Source organism: Balaenoptera borealis (genome assembly GCF_965194805.1).
Source record: "Balaenoptera borealis genome assembly, chromosome: 11".
In the NCBI taxonomy this organism is placed as follows: domain Eukaryota; kingdom Metazoa; phylum Chordata; class Mammalia; order Artiodactyla; family Balaenopteridae; genus Balaenoptera; species Balaenoptera borealis.
Genome location: NC_138868.1, coordinates 7,761,295 through 7,782,514, shown reverse-complemented (window position 1 = coordinate 7,782,514; position 21,220 = coordinate 7,761,295). Strand labels below are relative to the sequence as shown.

Below are 21,220 nucleotides of genomic sequence, written 5' to 3'. Positions count from 1 at the left end.
TCACCACCAGACAGCTCCACACCCCAGGCCCAACCCTCTAAGGACACCTGGGCCATTCCCACCCGCCTCCCTCTCTTCAGGCACAGGGGCCCTTGGTGCCCAGTGGTGCCTCCAGGGCCTTCACACTTGGGGGTGAAGCAAACAGGCCTCTGGGCCAAGTGTCTGCTTGAAGTTGTGCATCAGTGGAGCCTCAAGAAGACCCGCCATAGAGAGACAGCACGAACATGAAACAGCCAAGCCTGGAGAAGCGGGAGGAGGCACAGCTTCAAGAGAAAAGGGGGTTGTGGCTTGACCCAAGATTCCTGCCTCGACCTTTGGGGCCAGAGATCTCAGAGGTACCCCAGGGCCAGTTTGGAGGCTCCCAGATTGCACCCACCTTGTCCTTACCTCCATGGCTTTGCTCAGGCTCTGCCACCAGACACACAGACCAGTGCTCGGGGACAGTGACACTTCCCAAGACGTGCCCAGCCCCAACTCTCCCTGCCTCCCACCTGCCCCCAGAGAAGTTGCTCCAAGCTCCCTTCCCACACCTGCTGAGAGATGGCTTGACTCGCTAAACCACCATCCCTCTCTACGCTCCCTTCCAGAAAGCTCCATCGCGTGGGAGTGTAATAGTGATGACGGGCAGCAGCTTTTCTCGCTCCTGATGCCCTGCAGCCCGGGCAAGCAATGCCCACCATCGGCACCGTCTCCACCTCCGCCACCACCCCCCACCCCGGGACTAAATGAGCAGCAGGGGCAGCAAACTTTAGGAACGCCTAGGTTCTAGCACCCTGTGATTTAGGACAGGGAACTGCCTCTTACTGAGGCCTCAGTGTCCTCAGCAGCTAAATCAGATGGTTGGTCTCCATCCTACTGCCTTCTCTGAGGACAAATTAAAAGGGCTTTGCAAGCTGCAAAACACGAAACAATCAGTGGGGAATGTTACTGTTAAACAGCAAAGTTACCACCGTCCCCAGATCGCCCGTGCAAAGCTGAGTGAGCTGGAGAGGACGAGGCCCAGCCCCGTCTTTGTTCCCCGGCAGCCAGGGCTGAAGCGCCCCTGAGCTGGCCATTGTCTGAGGGCTGGAAGGTACACAGAGTGGCAGGTCGGACAAGAAAAATCCTGGGGGACAGGACGGGATGTGGAGGTACCGAAGGACAGGCCTGCCTGAGAGCACCAGGAAAGCGCTGAGGGAGATTGGTGGGCATTCTTACAAAGTAGAAGAAAAAATCACGACCCACGCAAGAGCCCAATCCCTGAAACCAGTAGGTTATCTATCCCGTAAGAAACTCAGGACTCTGCCCAGATGACCAAGGCTCTGCAGTGTGGCACAGAGGCAAAGGCCCTGAACCCAGTTCTCAGCCCAGATCTACCGTTCACTCCTCCAGAAATCCACCCACCCCTCCAGGCCTCAGTGTCCATGTTTGTAAAATGGAGAAGCCCCATCCTCCTTTGTGTGTGTGTGTCTGTGTCTGTGTCTGTGTGTCTGTGTGTCTGTGTGTTTTTCCCAGGCAGCTGACTCTTCATGTCCCTGGTCTCAGCAGGGCTACCCCAAGGAAGACCACTCAAATGACACCTGAAGAGGCTGCGTGCTCCCCAGCCCGCCCCCCGCAAGCAGGAGGTTGGCTCTCCCCCGCTCTTGCCCCACTGCCCTCCGTCTGCCAAGCTCAACCAGCTGCTGGTCACCAACCAGTAGGGACTGGAAACTGCTGCTGAAGCTGCCCTCTCTGGGAAGGGGCCTCAAACACTATGTGAGCTGGCAGCAGACACCCAGCCAGGGAGGAGAAGAACCAGGTGGGGACACTAGGGAGTGTTCTTGTGGCTCCAAGGGACACCCTGCAGCTGGGTGGAAAACCAGGGAACTGCACCACAGCCGGCTTCCAGGGAAGCCAGCTCCAGAGGGCTGCCCTCCTGAGAGTCTCCTGAGCCCGTCCTCTGGGGCGTGGGCCTACCCTGGGCAGGAAATCCCAGGCTTCCACTGCACGTTTCTGAGGGCACCAGAGGAAAGGGGGTGCAGGGCGACAGTTCCCACCCCCCACCCTGTGCAACAGTGTGTATGTGTGAGCTACGACTTGTGAGACCATCGCCAGGATCGCATGGGGAGAGCGACAGAGGCTGACGCCCTTGGTGAGGGGTGAAGGGAGCGGTGTCCCACCAGCTCAGAAGGAAGAGGAGAGGCCGTCTATCAACGATCTGCCCCAGACATGCAGGCAGCAGCACTCCTGCACAGGCCCGAGAGGGGACTCCGGGAGGGGACAGCAGCTCCCTCGGTCTCTCGTGATGAGAAGGGATGAGAAGGGAGCAAGCAGCACGGCTCTCAGAGAACCTCCCTCCTCCGGAGCATCCCTGGGGCCGGGAACGGGCCAGGATCTCCCCCCAGCACCCCGAACTCTCCCGGTCCTGCACTCACGGTCGTTGCAGACGGGGCCTCCGTAGGAGGTCATGGTGCAGTCGCAGGTGAAGCCATCCCACTGCTGTAGGCAGACGCCCTGGTTGGCACAAGACTCTTCGGTGCAGGTGGTGCTGGGGCCTGGAAGAGGCAGGAGGAAGGAACACCCCCTGCTCAGCCAAGCCCCCTCCAGCCTCAGGAGGTATGGAAGCTTCGGGGCCAGGCCAAGAGGTCTTGCCCTCCGTTGTGCTGGGCAGAAAGGGCCAAGAACTGATGGGGGTGGGAGGGGGATGGAGGGGAGCTCAAGGACTGCTAGTCTTGGCCTGGAACTGCGATAAGTGGCCAGGGTGGGAGGCAACAGGGAGGGAAAGTGACCCGCCTGACTCCCGCATACCCTGGCCCAGAGTGGCAGCTCCTGCGAGGCCTGAGAGGAAGGCCACTCAGCGGCCCTGGTCTGCCTCTACCGCTGGCCCCCCTGCAGCGTGCAGAGTCACACCTGATTTCTGTGCCCCACACTCACCGTCACAGCCCCTCTCCACCTGCCCGATGCGGTGCAGGGCGTCAGCGATGAGGTCGGGGAGGCGCCCGTTGAGGTCCACCGAGGCCAGGCAGCCCTGAAAGCCATCCCGGGAGGCCACCAGTTTGGGCAGGTTGTTGAACATATTCTTGCTCAGACCGCCAATGTACAACTCCCCTGCAAAGGGAGTGGGATCAGAACCTCGGCATCCCACTCCCCAGGTCCCCATTGCCCTCCCAGGACATCGGCATCCAGCTGTCAGATCCTGCAGCCCCACAGTGTCCCATCCTGGACTCCAGTTTCCTGTCAGAGATGCAGCAGCCCGCAGATGCCCACCCCCCACTCTTCTTTCTTCCTTCTCCACTTTGCCATCTGTCTGCTCCCCTCCCAGAGAAGCCCAGATGCCCGGGAAGGGGAGAGCAGCTGGAGGAACCTGCTCCGTGCTCTCTCCCACACATCTGATTCCAGTTCCGGCCTGTAATCAGGGCCTTTCATAGATGTGCAGCCCGATCCCCTCCACCCCCGCTCCCTCCCTTCCGAAGTCTCCCATCCCCAGAACTCCTTCAGGCCTCTGCCAGCCTCTCCCGACTCTGAGTTGTCTCCTGGGGGTTCTAAGCCCAGCACCTTCCAACAACAACTAGGGCTTGGCCTGGGGACTCTGGGTGACACCAGGAAGTTCTCCTCAGGGACACATCACTGCCTGGCCACATAGACCCTAACTCCCTGGAAATCATGGCTGGCCCACAGCAGAGCTCCAACAAGACATGGTCAACCCTGCTGCCCTTGCCGTGAACTCAGTGCAATGCAAGACCAGCCCAGACCACCCCGGGTTTGCTGCCACTGAGGATTATCCAAGACACATCGCCCCCTTCTGGCATCAGGGAGAATTGACAGCACTGTGCCATTCGTCGGGCCCTGGATCTGACCAAGCTTCTGGTTCCAACTCTGCGGCCTGCTCACTTTGTGACCTTGGGCAAACCATGTAGCCTCTTGAAGCTTCCATTTCTGTCTCTCCAAGAGGGGGATGAATAGTCTCTAAGGGCCCTCCCCCAGCTTGGACAGTCCGAGTCGCACTGACACCAGGGGTCCCTAAGGGACTGAGGGCTGCTTTGGGCATGTGAGGGTCGCTCACGTTACCCCAGTGGGCTCTGGAGAAGCCGCAGGCCTTGTCCTCACTCTTGTTCCAAAACCCCAGTCTCTAAGCTCATCCTCCTCTTCCCTCCTCTCTCACCCACCCATTCTGGGGGCAGGCAATGACTGTTTCATTAGCTACTGAAGAGACCCTGGGGAATGTAGGTCCCTGGTATGACGCTGAGCCCACCAGGGAGGCCCTGAGTCCAAAAAAGTTCCCAGACCTAGTCCAGCCAATGCCCAAGGGCTATGACCAGGGCAGCATGTGGGGACCCGGTGACTGCTCCTCCTTCCTCCCCACATCACTGCCCCCTCCTACCCCAGCAGGGAGGCATCTGCCAGGACACTATTCTCTCTCCAGCCCCCAACCAAGGCAGACTTCTCAACCCTGGAGGGCCAAGAGGTCTTCAGAAGGCCCAGCTGCCTACTCCTAGCTCTAGAGTGAGGCCACCAAGCTCCCCGTGAGACAGACACAACTTGCAACCAGGCTTTCAGTGTTGAGAGGGCAGCCTCGCAGGGGAGCTGAGCAGAACTTTGACGGGAAGATGTCGGGCTGGACACAGTGGAGAATAGGAAAGAGCGAGGGAAACCATGGGTGGGGGTAGGGGGAGAATCACGCGTGTGAAAGAGCATCCCAGGTTAGGGGTGATCTTGCTGGGGCCGAGGGGGCATCTGGGGTAGGGCCAGGCCTTCTGCAGAGGCCCCAGGCCCCACCTTTGAGATCGAGGTTTCGGGCGCCATTGGAGTGCTGAGTGACAGTGCGGGAGTCAATCTGGAGCGTGTGCACGTTGCCGGGGTCCCTGGACACCACCACGTTGTGCCACTGGTTGTCATTGACTGGTTTGTCTGAGTTCCCCTTCATCAAGGACGGGCCATTCCCCAGGTCAAACACGTAGTGGATGTACCTGCCCCACAGTAGGGAGGAGACACTGGGTCAAGGTGGGGCGATGCTGGGAAGGCGGGGAAAGGAGGAGCTATAGCTGCGGCGGGGCTGGGAGCTGTAAGCGGAAGGGGTGGAGAGGGAGACCTCATAGTGGAGGGACCCGAGCCAACGACACGAGGACTCTGGTGTGAGGTCCCGTCATGGGCGGATGCGGGCAGGGAAGGCCACAGAGGACCTGGCTCCGGGGACAGGCTCAGGAGAGAAGTTGGTGGGGGAGAGATTTGTGAGGGCAGCAGGGTCCTCTGGGGACAGGGACAGAGCTGCTCTAGGGCGGGGACCTCTCAGGCAAGAGAGGCCAGAGGGACACAGCCCTGTCTTCTGCCTGAGCCAGGACAGTGAATGGAGGACAGATATGACCGGGAAATCCCTGGCAAGGAAGTAATGGCGGGGGTGGGGGGGCGGTCACCAGGGTGGAAGACAGGGTGCTGCTTCTCCATCTTGGCTGGTGGGGGGCGGACCTGAACCTTGACCTGTGGTCTGGGGGGACTGGACATCTCAGCCAGTGGCTGGGGGAGCTGCATCTTGGTCATGGCGGGGGGGGGGGGCGGGAACCACGTCCTTGACAGCGGTGTAGTGCCCAGCACCTCACCCCTTGACCAGCTCGATGACAATGAAGTCGTTGCCGTTGCCCGAGTTGAACAGGAGGAGCCCGTCGGGGGCCGTAGTCTTGAACTGGAAGAAGAGGTGCATGGAGGCGTAGGCTTGGAGCGTGGCGAGTGCCAGGTAGCTGCTGCGACTCTTGAAGGTGACGGGGTCAGCCACGATGGCACGCAGGCCAAAGCGAGCGTTGAGCTCGCAGTAGGTGATGTCGCCGTCCTTGCACTGGTCCATGTAGGGCTGGCCATTGAACACCAGGCCGCTCAGGTGCCCGATGAAGTTGGAGGGCACCACAGAGATGAAACGCCGCTCCGTCATGATGCCTGTCTCAATGTTGTGGAACTCCAGCCGCGTGTGAGCTCCTGCCATCTGTCCTGCTCGGGACAGGAGACAGAGATGGGGACGTGGCTTTGGAGCCCAGATCGTCGGATCACTGGGTCCCCAGGAGCCTCCCCTCCACTCAAGGGCCACATGGGAGAGACACTGGCAAACCCTCGCAGGAGGGTGCTGGCAGCAAGCACAGCTCCTGGGTCTGGGGGAGTTGCGGGACTCTTTAGGCCAGGGCCGACAGGCTTGCGGGGCAAAGCTGCCTGCGGGGAGTTGAAATGGTCCCTGGGGTCCAGGAGCCCATGATATACCAATGGCACTGGCAGCTTGCCAGAATGCTGCCCCAGGTAGTGGTCACCAAGAATGGGGCCGCAGACCACCTACCGTCCACGGTCACGTTGTCCACTGACAGCTGCAGGCTCTTGCCACGCCGCACCACCCTCACCGTGTGCCACTCATTGTCATTGAGCTTGTGCCCCGCAAAGAGCGTCTCGGGGCCTTTACCTGCGGCACCAAGGGGGGAGTGAGCACGGCACCTCCACCCGCTCGCATATGGCTTCATGTACCACCCTGGGCACACAGAGCCTCACCACTGCACACACCCATGCACACAGGTACACACACCCACACACACAGAGCTTTTACACACCCAGTCATAAACACAGAGATGCTCAGTATTGCCACACATCGCGCAACTTCCAAGGGTGCTGTTCGAAAAGAATACGGTGTGAATGGCGTGGTGCCTCTGGAGCTGTACCCTAAGACTCTGCACCAGAGACTCACACCGGCACCAACATATTCCTCCCCACATCTCTTAAGGACCCTCAGTCGTCAGTGTGTGTAGCCAGCAGCTAAAGTCCCAGCATCTATACATAGGCCTAAAACTTTCAAAAATACTGAGCCTTACCACGCGCCCAAATGTGAATGTGCACCCACAGACTCACTGCTGGCAGTGAAAACACACAGACTCACAGCTCCCCCATCTAGAGGAACCCAACGTGACCTTTCTGCACATGCCTGGTTAATTCCACACACCCAGACACGCAATCGTATACTCAGCACATCCAGCCTGGCCAGAGAGCAGAATGTGTCTTAGGAATTAGGGCCATTTACTCGGGACCTGGATTAACCACTCCCAAAACTAAAAACATGTAGCTTTAGAATGGTGCTGCAGCCCATTTGCAGCACCCCCAGGTTACACCTGGGCCCCCCAGTGCTATTGCCAGCAGGGACAGGGTTCACCACGCACGTGCACACACGTGCCAAACACACACCAGAGCCACGGTACGTACACACCCTCTCTGCCTGTGGCTGCCGTGTCCCTGTGCTCTCTTACGTGACCTCAGGGCACACCATGCAGAAACACTCTCAGAGACAGAGCATTGAATCCAGGCACAGTGGGATGCTCAGAACTGTCCACACCCGCTCTCCATCTCACCCCTGCTGCGAGCCTCACTGTCACCTCTCAAAGAGCCCCCATTTGGCAGAATCTCGCCCCCCACCCCAAACAGGGGCTGTGGAGGGCTGAGCTCTGAAGCCCTGGCCAAGCTCACCTCCCGCTCACCTCCCGCCCTCATCGTCTTTCCTGTGTGCCCCGCCCTCCCCCTTGTGGCCACCTCTGGAGATGCAGCAGGATGTCCCAGCCCCTCTCCGGCTCCTTCCGGCCATCCTGCTGTAGGTGCCACCAAGCCTTTGCCCCACCCTCCAGAGGATTTGAGATGACTTCAAGTTTCTGGGCCTTCCTTCTCCCAGTCCCGGTGAACATGCTGACCCGGACCCTCCACCCGCTGCCCCTGGGTCAGCTTCCTTGGGCTCATTCTGCCCTCCACGACCGTATCCCCCTCACCCCCACCACTCCAGCTCCCCTCTCCACACCCACTGCCCAAGCCCCACACAAGCTAGCCATGAAGCCTTCTCCTCCCCCACCATCCCTCCCCAAATCCCAGAGTCCAGAATCCCAGGCCCCTTGGGGCTCTGCAGAAGAAGAGGGAAGCCACTTACTGGGTGCGCAGCCGACGCGCAGGCAGTCTGGGGGGGCCATGGGGCGGGCAGAGGGGGAGGGGAGACAAAAAGGCAGAACAAGGTTTTTTTTTTTTTTTACATCCTTCACAGGGAGGGGTGTCTGCGGGCGGGGGTTCCCCCCAGGGCCACTTTCTGGGGACCACGCGTGCTCAGGTGCCTTCTCCCCTTCCTCAGTTGGACCCCTCTCCCTCCTTCCCCCAAGAGGGCTCCAACCCTCCCCAGAGCTGGGAGGCGGGGCAGCCAGGTGATGGGAAGAAGGTTTACATCTCCCTTCTTAGAGGGGCCCAGGCCTCTCATGTCTGAGGGAGATGGGCACCTTGGGAATCCCAGTCGTACAGGGGATCAGTGGGGGGCTGAGGGCTTGACCAACCCGACATCTCCCCGTCTCTGAGAGGGAGACGGGGGGGGGGGAGGGCCAGAGCCCCTGCACCCCCTGCTCTGGAACAACTCCGTGCTCAGAGCCCAGGCTGTGACACATCACCCCGTGCCCTCTGGGCTCTGAGCTAAATGGAGGAGTCTGCCCCAGGGCCCCCTTCCCGTGGCCACACACCTCCCAAAGCCCCAGGGGGCTAGCACCAACCCTACAGGAACCTTCTTGCTACCCTTCCTAACCTGGAGGATGCCAGGCTGTCCTTGGGGACCAGGGTGGTCCTTCACCCTGAAGAGGAACTAGTATTAATCCGTTTTCCTAGGGAAGGGCCAGGGGCTCACAGATGAAGACACCGAGGCCCCCAATGTGTGACTCCTGAGGACTTCAGGGACAAGAAGTTACCATAAGCAAAGTCTCCTGCCCCTTCCCCAGCCTCAGCATTGCTATCCTGCAACTCCAGGCTCGGAGGGCCCCATGTGCTCAGAAAGCACACTGTCTACACAGAGCTGCAGCCCGGAGCCCCAGGGCCTCTGGCCACACCCCTGGTGGGATACATTACCCACCCCATGTGAGTCAGCCAGCCTTGCCGAGGATATAGAGCACTAGAGTCCTGTGAAATTGGGGCTTAGGGCCCTTTGAACGCCTGTCCTGCTCCATCAGACCCAGACAGCTTGGGGCTGCAGAAAGTCCTGCAGGAAGAGGCAGAAATGCTGGGTCCTAATCTCATCATGTGACTTCGGGCAGATCTCTTCTCTCCGAGCCTCAGCTCCCCTCCCTGTGAGCTGAGGGGCTTGAACAAGAGGATCCTAAGCTGGGAGAAAGAAAAGGTGTCCACTGGGCTGGCCCTTGCCTCTCAGACAGGGGCAAGTTCCAGGCCTCTGTTAACAGCAATATCCTGCCATCCTGTGGCTCCTCCCGGAACAGGCTCTGTCCACAAAGCCCAGGAGGCAAAGAGGGGTGGGGGCACCTGGCATCCCCTGGGCCCTGAAGGTTCCTGCAGCGGAGGTGAAAGATTCCCCTGTGGCTCTGGGGGCATGGGCCCCTCGGGCAGTACAGCTGAGCCCCACACGCGTTGTCAACCGCAGCAGAAGAGTGGGGGGAGCAGCCGGGACCTTGAGCCACAGCCTGGCACCAAGGGAGGGGCAGAGGGAGGTCAAGGGGCAGATACAGGGGCAAGTCAGAAGTCATAGGGAGAGGAAGGAAGTGGAGAGGATGCAGAGAGAAAAGAGGAAGAAAGGGCGAGCAGAGGGAAGGAGGAGCTGGACAGAGGGGGAAGGGGAGGATGTCGAGGTGAGGGCAGGGGTGCCAGGCCTGGAGTCAGGTCACGGGGGCTCTCTCAGGGCCAGCAGAGTCTTCACCAATGAAGGGTCCAAAAAAGAAAAAAGGGGGCTGGAAAGGCAGGCCGATCCCCTGTTGGAGAAGAGGCCTAGAGAGGAGCACAGCTCTTCCCCTCCCCAGCAGGGGAGCACCAGGAAGGGGGGGGGGTCCATCTGTCCAGAGAAGAGGTGTCGGCTCCAGGCCCACCCCCTTGCAGTGACCCCACCCGCAGGAGCCCCTACTCCAGTGGGGCTTGAGAGCAGCAAACTCCCCTTGAAGATGGGCCCCCAGGAAGCAGCCAGCACCATCCCAGGGGAAAGCCAGGAACTGCGAGTAAGTGGGAGAAACTGCCCTCTGGTGCCCACACCCGCCCAGAGTGCAGCTCAGGGAGCTTTAACTGCTAACCTGTTGACTAGAAACCTACGCCTCAAGTTCAGCAAATGGACAGAAGCAATTGGCCTGCAGAGACCCACCAAGGTCCTGGCAGGACATGGAGACCGGGGTGATGGTATGAATGTGTGATAAGACTGGTGGGAAAAAGTCACCTGCATGGAAAGAATCTCAGGGAAAGAAGCCAGGCTTCTCTGTCTGCAACCCACCTGCCCCCCACCCAGGCCCCGAGGACTGGAGGTGGGGGAGAGAGAACGAAGGCTCCAATGCAAGGAGCCTCAGGAGCCCGCTGGCTGGAGTCTTGGAGGTGACACCGCCGAGTGGCAGCGTGCACTCCGGCGCAGCCCTCGTTCACAGCCATCTCCCCAGCAGCCCAGCCTCAGAAGGAGCTCAAGACCTACTGAACAGTCCCCCATGGGAACAAGGCACCGTCCCATGGTCCCAGAGATTAAAGGGCTTTGGAATGTAATGTGCATTTAGCCCGGCTTACAACACAAATGAGAGTCAGGCTTGCTCTGTACAGCTCGAGAGGGCAGAACTAGGTCCACAAGTAGGAATTTCAGAAAGGGAAGCTTCCACCAGGGAAGAACAACCCAGTGATTAGAATCACTGAGGTGGCCATCTCAAGAGGTGGGGCGGTCCTGACACGGAAGGCGTCTGAACAGAGGTGGAGAGCCTCCCGTTGGTGGGGGAAGGCACAGAGGATGCACCCACGGGGCGGGGTGAAGGAGGTGCCTTCTGAGGGCCCCTCCAGCTTGGAGATACTTCAGATACAATGCGCCGTTCATGTCATCCTCACTAGGAACTGGGATTGCCGACGGGCACACCTGGAGAAAGGCAACTCCAGGGGGGTGACGAGGGGCCGGCCAGGCTGGGCACTGGCCCCAGAGGCCAGGCCCAAGGTAGAAGGAACCCAGGTCACCCAGGAACAGGGTGAAGAATCCAGGGACTCTACGGTCCTCTAGGGACAGAGACCAACCACCCTGCTCAGGGCCCATAGACAGCAGAGCTCCGGGAACTGGCTCAGCGTTGGCGGACGTGGTGGAGGCCGGGGCCGGGGCAGGAGGCACAATCGGCTTCTCTGGCATCTCTGCCTGGATGGAGGCAGCAGCCTCAGGCCTTCTCGGCCCTCTCCAGCCCAGCAAACACCCAGGCGCCTGAGGCTGGCACTGAGCGCCTCCTCCCGCCACATGGCCAGGGGCAGCTCCGCTCTCTTCAGGACCAAGTCTGCGTCATTCCAGTGAGCCCCTGACATGCTGTGCAGCTGCCTGTGGGAGCCTGGCTTCCCTCACTACAAGAAAGGACCACGAGGCCAAAGACCAAGCCCGCCGGGCTCCTCTCCATCCTCCAGCAGCAAGTCTGGACCAGGACCGGGGCCTCGGTGGAGCAGGCTCTGGGTAGCAAGCAGGATGGGGATAGAATGGGGCTCCTGAGGTGGGGCCAGCTTGGGTCATGCAATGTGGAAGCAAGTCCCGGGCCTGGCTCTAAGCTTAGGTCCCTGTCCCAGTACGATTTCCCTTCCAGTCAGCTGGGTCAGTCTTTATGTGTGTGTCTTGCATCTATATAACGTCTTCACTCCCACTATTCCATTTGAGCCTCAAAACCACCACAGAAAGGAGGCAGAGTGGGGCTCCTTATCCCCACTTTATAGACAAAAAAACAGAGGCTCAGAGAGGGGAAATGACTTACCCAGCAGTCTAGGAGACCAGGGCTAGAACCCAGATCTTCTGGCCCCAGGCCCAATGCTCTTCCCATCATAGCCTGAGGCTGGTGGCTGGGTGTGGACCACCTGTGTGCTTGTGTGGTTCACACAGAGGTCACATGCCTCCCTGCACACACATCACTTGGTGTCTGTGGACAGATGTGTCTGCAACAAGCATTTGGTCACGGCTTGTCATGAGCCGTTAGAGATGGCATCTCTGTGGATGGAGGTGGGCACAGCAGGCAGCGAGAGATGTGGGAGGACTGTCCTGCTGGCCACCTTGTTCCTTAACTTCTAAATACTTATGTGACACAGACAGAAAAGCATATCCATGGGAAGGAGAGGGTAGATCCTGAGGGTGAAAGGTCCCGAGGGCCCCCCAGAGGGCACTGTCCTGGCCAAGGCTGCTGCCTCCTGTCGAACCTGAAGGAACCCACGCTTCTTCACAGGGAAACTAAGACAGTCCAAATGAGGAAGAAGCATCTGCTTTCCCTGCAAATAGAAGGCCCCAGATTTCCCCTGCAGTGTCCCCACCAAGTACAGAGCCACGTGCTTACCACACCGAGAACACACACGTGCCAGGGTGAAGGGGTACCTCACCCTGGGTACACAAACCTGGGCAGTCTGAGAACCGCAGGGCCACGCACGGGGTCCTGGGCTGGCGCCTTCCTCCTGTGACCGTTTCAGGGGTGCCAGGGGCCGCTGTACAGACCCGTGGAGCACTGGCCAAAGGGTGTCTCCCATCCCGCTTCCCACTGCCACCCCCCCCCCACTCTGTAGGCTGTGATTGCGGTTAGAAGCTGAGCTTCAGGGAACCCTAAAGTTCCCCACCTCTGGCGCCCTGGCCGCCTGCACACCTCCCCACCTCCAGCCCCCGCCTCACTCAGCAAATTTTTGTCCTAGGAGTACAAAGGCCAGGTGGCCAAAAGGGGAAAGGACACAGTATAAATTTATTAGCAAGGTAATGGGTCCCCAAAAGGCCACAGTCTGTCCCCCAAATGCCCTGGAGACCAATGTTAGGATAGACTCCAGATAAATATTTAAAGCTCAAAGCTCCGTGTTCTCTCCAGCTGAGCATTCTAACCTGCTCAGAAGAGCCCAAATTCTCCTCCAGGCCCAGGACACAACAAGCAACCCCAGGGGCCTGAACTTCCCACATGACAGGTCCTTGGGTGCTATACCTCTATACGCTCAAAGGCTAGCCTGAAAGGGACAGATGTGACCCCAGCCTGGGCAGCTTAGGACCTCTAGCTTCCAGGGTTCCTCTGACTGAAAGCTCCATGATGGTGGGATCTCACCTTAGTCACTACTGTAGCCCCAGGTTCAGAACACACTGGCACTAAGAAGGTGTCCCATAAATATCAGCTGAATGAGTCGCCCTGCTGTTTTCCTTTTGACCCTGCCCACAAGAGCTGAAGCCCACGGAGAGTCCAACAGGTCTCACGGTCCCGCCACATGGATGCCCCAGGGACTGCCAGGTGAAGCGGAGCCGTGCCTCTTCTGGGCAGGGGCAGAGGCATCGAGCCTTCAGGTGGCAAGGGCCCCTGATGCCCCTCCACCCCCCAGCTCTGTTAGAGGCAATGAGGAAAGCACCGAACCTCGAACCTCAAACCTCGGGGCAAATGACCTGCGTTTGAGTCCAGGGTCTTCCCCGACCATCACTATAGCTTTGTGATATTGGACAGGCCAGTAGATGGATTTCACAATCTATAAAACAGGGGCAGCTATGGGGACTCACATATGAAAGCAGACAAGGGGAAGATGGCATGTCCCCTTGTGCACCACACACACACACACACACACACACACACACACACACACACGGCTCTCTAAACGCAGAGCAGACGAGGGCGGCTGTGTGAGGGCTGGGTCCTCCTGTCTCCGGATCTGCCACTGCACTGAGCTTGGGCTGAGCACCAGTAGGCGTCTGCGAGCGCTTCACGAATGAATGAACCAACATATGAGCGAGCGGATGAGCCGACAGCCAGGAATGAGCTATGTCCTTGCATGTGCGTGCGCGGGACACGTGGCTCCGAGACCCAGGAGCGCCCCGGGAGGGTGGCTGTCACACCCCAGACACATTCGGGGTCCCCCTCCCCCAGTGCTGCCGAGCGCGAGGCATCGCCCTACACTGTGCGTCCTCGCTGGGACGACGTTCTCAGGGGCTCTGACCAGGGCTGGCACCTCCCCACCGCCAATCTCTCACTGGCACCACCACCAGCTTCTCCAGACAGAGGGGGTGTGGGTGAGAGGCAGGGTCGGGGAAGGGGCCAGGGGCACGGGCGGGGCGGTTACCGAGGTTGACGGTGAGCTTCATCTGGCCCCCGTCCAGCTCCAGGCGCAGGGTGTCAGCTGACTCCCTGGAGGTGGTGGCCATCATGAGCCCGTAGGCCCGCTGGGACATGAAGCGCAGAGACACGTCCTCCGCCTCCGTGTGCATGGCGTTGGGCAGCATGATCTTCATGTACATGGAGCCATCGTAGCTCAGGACCGTGGCCTCTGCCCCAGGAGTGGGGGGAGGGAGAAGGGGGGGTGGACAGGCAGAGGCCAGTAGAGGGAGAGAGAAGACCGAGAGAATCATTGCAGGGGTGGCAGGCCCAGGGCTGGTCTACAAGGGGCACAGGGACGGGCAGGGGGCACGGGGATGACGACCAGCCTCACCTCTCTCACAGACCCGCCCCAGAAAGCCGGTCCCGATGCAGTCACAGACGAAGCGGTTCCAGCCCTCTCGACAGACGCCGCCATTGCGGCAGGGAGCGGAGGTACACTGCTTCAGCGTCTCCCGGGAGCAGAAGGGGGCGACGCCCACAGCCCCCTGCGCCTCAGCCAGGCCCCGGAGGTCTCGGCTACGCCCGTCTATGAAGAGGTCCCGCACGCAGCCCACGTAGCCAGCCCGGAGCGCCGCTGTCCACACCTCCGGGGGCAGGGGCAGGTCCACCCGCCCGCCTTCAGGTAGGCCGCCCAGGTACAGCTCGCTCTCCAGGTCCAGAATCTCGCTCTCCCCGGTGGCCAAGAATGGCGTGCTGCGGCTGTTCACCGAGATGGAGCCTGCAGATGGAGAGAGAGTGGGCTTCAGTGGGGAAGGCAGGACCGAGAGGCCCCACAGGCCAGAAAGGATGTCCTGCCCTCGCACCCCAGGCAGCCCCAGGCTGCAGACGCTGCTTGACAAAGGTGCCAATTTCAGGAACCAGTGTGAGCCAGCCCCAGCCCAGCTGCAGTGTGCAGTGGGCCTCTGTCCGGACTCCTCCTTCCCACCTGAGCAAGTCCTCAGAGGATGTACAGGAGGTGGACACACCCCCAAAGGGCTGGATCCTTCACATGTCCTTCCCCCAGCCAGCCCCTTAGACCAGGAGTCAGAGGCAGAGACCCCCAAGGAAGCTGAAAGGCTTGAATCCAAAGGGTTTCCCCCACTAACATTTATTGAGCTTTAATGACTATATGCCAGGCACTTAGCACTTCACGTATATCGTATCTCTTAAGTCTCACGGTAACCCTATGAAACTGGTTCTTTACGATCCCACTTTGAAATGGCAGATGCGGCTTAGAGAGACTGGGGAAGCTGCCCAAAGTGCCGCAGCGAGTAAGGACCAGAGCTAAAGTACCACCCAGGTGGCAGGACCCCAGAACCTGCATCTCCCACCCCCGGACCTGGAGAGGTAGGCAGGCGATCAGCTCCTGGAGCCTGTGAGACAGGATGGCAGCCAGGAAACGGAAACCAAGCATGGAGCTTCTGAGTTGTAAGAGTTCTTTGGAAGGAGAGGCTGGTTATCTTAGAAAAAAGATTTGGGGTCATGTGCGAGCTTCAAAGCCTTTCCTGAGATCTCAAGAAACCAAAACCTATACATTAGAAGCTTTATTCCGTTTGTAATTTTTATTCCATACATTCTCCTTCCGCTCTCCTTTCTCAAGTTTGGAAGAATTCTTTAAAAGATAAAAATAAAAAGTCCGACTGTCTCAGAGGGGCTAATAAAGAGAGGTAAGGATGGTTTGATCCACGCTAGGCCTGATCGGGCAGAGATCGGGGGTGGGGAGTGGTAAGAGACAGAGCGTGGGCACCAAGCGTGGAGCTGCAGGAACAGGACCAGGGCCTCCTCTGCACACTTGGTGCCTCATCTGGAGCACATGCTCCTCTGTGCAAACCCTTCCCTGCACCAGAGAGGCCCTTCCCCTGTGCCCCATTTTAACACCATGGTCCCTGGCTTGTCCTCCCTGACAAGGTTTCAGATCCCCACTCCCCCTCCCGGCCCCCCAAACATGGCCCCCAATCACCCACACTTCTATCTGTAGCAGGTTCCCCAGGTGCTTCCACCCACCCCCTGTGGGGCCTGCTGGACACGGACACCACCCAACTGGACTCTCCACAGACGAACAGAACATGAAAGAAGGAAGGCTATGGTGGGGAAAGGTTGTATAATGGAGAGTCAGCAAAAGGAAATTAAAGTGAATACAGGTCTTGTTTCAAGGTCACTCTAAAACATGGAAAGGGAACAAACCAAGTGTCCCACGACAGATGGGTGGATAAACAAAAGGTGGTCTATCCATACAATGGAACGTTGTTCAGCTGTGAAAAAGGAAGGAAATGCTGTCACATGCTACAACGTGGATGAACCCTGGGGACATTATGCTAAGTGACATAAGCCACACACAAAAGGACAAATATTGTGTGATTCCCCGTATAGGAGGTCCCTAGAGTAGGCAATTCATAGACAGAAAGTGGGATGGTGGTAAACAGGGGCTGGGGGACGGGAGTTAGTGTTTATGCGGACAGAATTTCAGTTTGGGAAGATGAAAACATTCTGGAGATGGAGGGTGAGGATAGTTACACAACAATGTGAACGCCCTTAATGCCACTGAACTGTGCACTTAAACATGATTAAAATGGTAAATTTTATGTTATGTATAAATTACCACAATAAAATTTAGAAACATGGGGAAGGTCAAAGAGAGCTTTGATGGAGTGACTGTCCCAAGTCTGTGCTGGTGTACACGAACAAATGTGGGCCATTAGAAATGGTCGAAGTGACCCAAGGACTAGCCAGGCCTGGTGTGTGGGCTCTGGAGATCGAGCGAGGCTAAGGAGACCACTTCCTGAAGACAGAGAAGAGCGGAAGGCCCTGGGGTTCTATGCAAGGCCTGAGCAGATTTCCAACCTAGAGAGTTACAGATCCCCTGTGTAGAAACCCTGGGAGGCAACGAGTGCTCTGTGAAGACTCCCGGGTACCATCATGACACAAAACCAGGGGACGAAGCCATTTACCGCAAAGCCTGGGGAAGGCAACATTTCCCTGAGGAAGGGAGAGGAAGAAACAAGCAAGCCCATGAGAGGCCAACACCTCCAGGAGCCACGGCAGCCCCTTCCTCCCTGTGTGCGCGGGGACGCTCACTCCACCCAGACATGAAGGCCCCGTGCAGCGACAGCTGGGGGAGCATGAAAATTTAGTTGACGTTGATAAGAGCTTAAATTGGATAATGTGTCAGTTCTCATTTATATCAATTCTTTCTCTTATGTCCAACAAGATGGAGAAGAGTAAAGAAGAGAATTAGGCAGAAAACAGGAAGAGGATGGGAAAGGAAGACTGAAAAGGAAGAGTGGAGGAGGGGTGGCAAGAAGCAGCAGAAGATTCAAGAACAGCACCTGCCCGGCCCCAGTGCCCTCCGCCCGCTACTTTATTGTGTAAGAACCTCACCAGGCGGAGCGTGGTGTTTACTGTCTGTGTCTCCCCACTGGAGCACGAGCTCCGGGACAGCCAAGACTCCAGCTCACCACTGCCCCATCCCAGCACCCTGGACAGCGCCTGGCGCACAGTAGATGCTCGCTGAATATTTGAGTGAGTTTATAAAGAAGGTTGAATGAATCTAGATAGAAGGGAGGCAAGGTTGGGAAGTTTTTTTAAGAGAACAAGATAGGGACTTCCCTGGTGGTCCAGTGGTTAAGAATCTGCCTTCCAGTGCAGGGGACGCGAGTTCGATCCCCGCTCAGGGAACTAAGATCCCACATGCCGCAGGGCAACTAAGCCCACGCACCACAACTACAGAGCCCATGCACCTTGGAGCCTGCGCGCCACAACTAGAGAGAAGCACGCACACAGCAACTAAGACCCGACGCAGCCAAAAATAAATAAATAAAAATAAATAAATAAATAAATAAATGTTTTAAAAAGAGAGAGAGAACGGGATAACCACTGCGTTCGGCACTGCACTAATGCTTTTCCAGGTGTTCTCTTGATTTTCCCTCCTGAGGACCCAGTTTAACGATCCTTTTATAAAGAAGGAAACTGAGGCTGCAGGGGGTTGAGTGACGGCCTAGAGTCACACATGCAGGAAGTGGGAGCATGAGGTGTGTGCCCGGGTCCGACTGACTCCGTTCTTTCCACCAAGGCACCACGCAACAGGGACAACAGAGGGGCCGGGAGGGCCAGGGGAGGGTGGGAGGAGAACAGCCCGGGTGGGTGGAGAGGGGCGGTCAGGGGAAAGGGGAAGGTCCAGAGGCCTCTGACCTTTGCGCCCGTCCCTCTGGAAGTCCACATGGCACCACTCGCCGTCGTTGACCTTGCGGCTGGACGCCCGCAGCTTGATGCCCCCAGACCCCATGTCCAGCAGAAGGTAGAGGTAGCCGTCCAATAGCTCCATGGCAAAGTAGTCAGCCCGCTGGGCAGCGCTGTGGCTGCCGGCCCCGGCCCCGGCCCGCCGGCCCTGGCTGAAGAGCAGCAGCCCGTTGGGCTCGGTGGTGCGGAAGTCTAGCGAGATCGAGCCGGTGCGCTTGGCGCTCCAGCGGGGCAGCGCCACAAAGGCCTCAGGGCTCTCGAAGGTCACAGGGTCCAGGGCAGCCACATCCTCACAGCGGAACGACAGGTCCCCCTGCAGCTTCATCTTGGGGTCTCCTTCCTTTGCCAGGCGGGATAGCTCCAGCTTGAAGTCATTATTCTTATAGACCACCTGCAGGGAGGGGCGGGGGTGGGCGGTCCAGGATGAAGAAGAGGAAGCAGTTTAGGGCCTGGCCACTCCTGCCTGGCGGCACGGGCCCCTGCCACCCAGCCCCAGGGCCCCACTCCACACCCCAGACCGTTGTTCTAGAACTGCACGAGCAGAGGCTGTGAACAGCACCTCCCTTGCCCCACTTATTTCTCTGTCCTGTCTCCCTGCCCAGCACGAGCACGGCGGCCCTCGGGGCTGCTGAATTGCAGTTCATAATAACTGCAAGACAGTCGCCACTGACGTCTGGTTGACATTTACGCTCTCATCTGCTCCTCACAGCCGCCTTGAGAAGTCGGTACTGACCACTCGTTTTACAGACGAGGAAACTAAGAGTCAGACAGGTCAAGGGACCCGGCCGAGGTCATGGAGCTAGTGAGTGGGCCTTAAACACAGGTCTTTAGTGTTCACGTCCACCACTCTCGCCTCTGTACACAGCTGCCTCGAGGGTCCTCTGAGAGGATGGGGTCTTTGGGGCTCAAGGAAACAAGAGAGGAGAAGCCGGAGTCAATGGGCCTTAGGTTTTGAAGAGAGGAGATCTCCCACCACTGACCAGAAGGAAGAGGCCCCTGGCAGCTGGCCGGTCAGACCGAATCACACTGCAGACAGGGTTCCCGGGCTGCCCCCGGCCCCCTCCTGGCCCTACTCACATCCTTGAGGCAGCCCATGAAGTTGTTGCTGACGGGCGAGCCCGGCAGGTCCGCCGTGTTGGGGCTGCCCCCAATGTAGAAGAAGTCGTCAGAGCCCAGCATGGTGTAATCCTCCTGCGTGTAGCCTGTGGTGGTCAGGATCCCGTCCACTGAGATGGTCACCTGCCCAGCCCAGGGAGGGAGGGGGAGAGACAAGGAGACAACTGGCATCAACTCCCTGGGAAGAGCCTCGGGCTGGGCAAGGGAGGGGCCGGGGGGCAGCAGGGGAGGGGGACCCCCCCCATTTTTATGTCTGCTTGTCTTGGAGGAGGAACAGTGGGGGTGGGGGGAGGGAAGTGGGGGAAGGAGGCAGCACAAGATTTGATGGTTTCAGGGTGGGCTAAGGCCCAGCTCGGCAGGCAGAGGCCTGAAGGGCACTCGAAGTGCTCACTGTGAGTAGCACAAAGAAGTGGCTCCGGACGGAGCGGCAGCTTCAGGAAGGGCCCCATTAGGGCAGGATGCAAACGGCACCCCCGATTCTCTCCTCTTGAAGGGGTCTCTGGACCCCCATGTGATCTCAGAGCATCTTTCATAAACAAGGCAGAGAACATCCGTTCTCCTGGGGTCCTGGTGGCTTGGACTGCCCTGCAGCTTTCCCTGCAGGGCGTGCAGGAGTCCTTTCAATCTTAGCCAGGAGGGAGGTGGACAACCGCAAGGGCATGAGGAACAGGAGCCCCGATATTCCTGGGGAGACTTGGAACTTCCTGGGGGACACATAGCGCCCTTGAGGGCTGATTCCCACCAGCACCCCCCTAACTGGTCCTAGCCCCCTTGCTGAGTCTGTCTCTTTACTCTCTGAGTCACTCCCTTGTCCCCCAAGGAGAGGGCAGCCACTGGCCTATTCATCAGTCGGCCTGATTCATTCACCACCACCATCAACGGGGCCAGGGTAAGGAACAGAGGGGGACAGGCTAACCTCATGTCACCTTGACCCTGGGCTGAAAAGTCAGGTAAGAAAGCAAGATGGGTAGGGATGGGGGCATACCTGGTGCTCTGAGGAGGTGAAAGGGGCTCAGCAGTGGCCTGGAGAAGGCTGAAGTGACCTTGGGGGGCAGTGACAAGTACAGCGAACTCCATGATTCCCTGCTCCCCAGGCAAATGTCCACCGAACCCCTGAAAAGCCTAGCCGTAGGAGCATTCCACACCCAGCCAGGTTGTGGCGAAGAGCCGAGGCCGGGGGACCATAAGCCCCCACTCTCTGAAGGCTGTGGATTAGGACGGTCAGGCTCCTGCAGGGGTGATCAGGAAGCTGGCTCGCGGTGAACCGAACACTGTGCTTCTGCAGGCCACAGCTCACCCCACTCCCACACTCCAAACATGCCTCAGCACCCCCTTTTTGGGCGAAGTCTGGAGATTGGGGCCTTCCAATCACAGCCCGTGATGTCCTCCCCACATCAGTCCATACCCACGTGCCACCAGCCATCTTCCAGTGACTGGTCGCCAGGGTTCCACTGTTGCAGGGCCGCAGAGTGCGTGTTAGGAACACCTAAGGGACATGGGCAGAACGGGGCCAAGGGGAACGTCCCTCACAGGCCCCTCGAGTCCCCCTCGTGCTGGGCTGGAGCCTCACAGTGAGAGGGGTGGGGCCGAAGGGGCCCCCTCCTGGGAACCATCAAATCTTGTGCTGGGGGGACTAGGTTCAAGGACAGAGGTAAGGGGGTGTCTTTGTGGAAGCGGGCACTTTGAAGCTTTTGGGTCTTGTTTCGAGGGGAGGGCTGGTCATTATTGTTTATTTCTTCTTCCCTCCACCCCACCCGAGGCTAGGAAGTGGAGATCTGGGTGGAAAAGGGAAGGGTCAAAGTATTAGTCACAAAAACATGCAGACAAGATTAGAACAGGCAGAAGGGGGCTGGAGAAAGGGCAGAAGGGGG

General features: G+C 58.7%; 1 protein-coding gene across 27 annotated transcripts in view; it reads right to left on the bottom strand.

Moving 5' to 3' along the window:
• The window catches only part of NRXN2 (neurexin 2), a 109,509-nt gene that overhangs the window by 40,703 nt on the left and 47,586 nt on the right, over positions 1 to 21,220 (bottom strand). For 11 of the 27 annotated variants that reach the window (XM_082343971.1, XM_082343978.1, XM_082343975.1 and 8 more), the window contains 10 exons: positions 19,311 to 19,472; positions 18,186 to 18,624; positions 14,350 to 14,736; positions 13,984 to 14,187; positions 7,889 to 7,915; positions 6,272 to 6,400; positions 5,553 to 5,934; positions 4,735 to 4,925; positions 2,893 to 3,066; positions 2,394 to 2,513 (listed from right to left, as the gene is read on the bottom strand). In XM_082343971.1, the coding sequence (XP_082200097.1) occupies positions 2,394 to 2,513; positions 2,893 to 3,066; positions 4,735 to 4,925; positions 5,553 to 5,934; positions 6,272 to 6,400; positions 7,889 to 7,915; positions 13,984 to 14,187; positions 14,350 to 14,736; positions 18,186 to 18,624; positions 19,311 to 19,472 (2,215 nt within the window). The remainder of the gene's footprint in view (positions 1 to 2,393; positions 2,514 to 2,892; positions 3,067 to 4,734; positions 4,926 to 5,552; positions 5,935 to 6,271; positions 6,401 to 7,888; positions 7,916 to 13,983; positions 14,188 to 14,349; positions 14,737 to 18,185; positions 18,625 to 19,310; positions 19,473 to 21,220) is intronic. The other 16 variants (XM_082343999.1, XM_082343989.1, XM_082343991.1 and 13 more) reach the window with 2 other exon arrangements.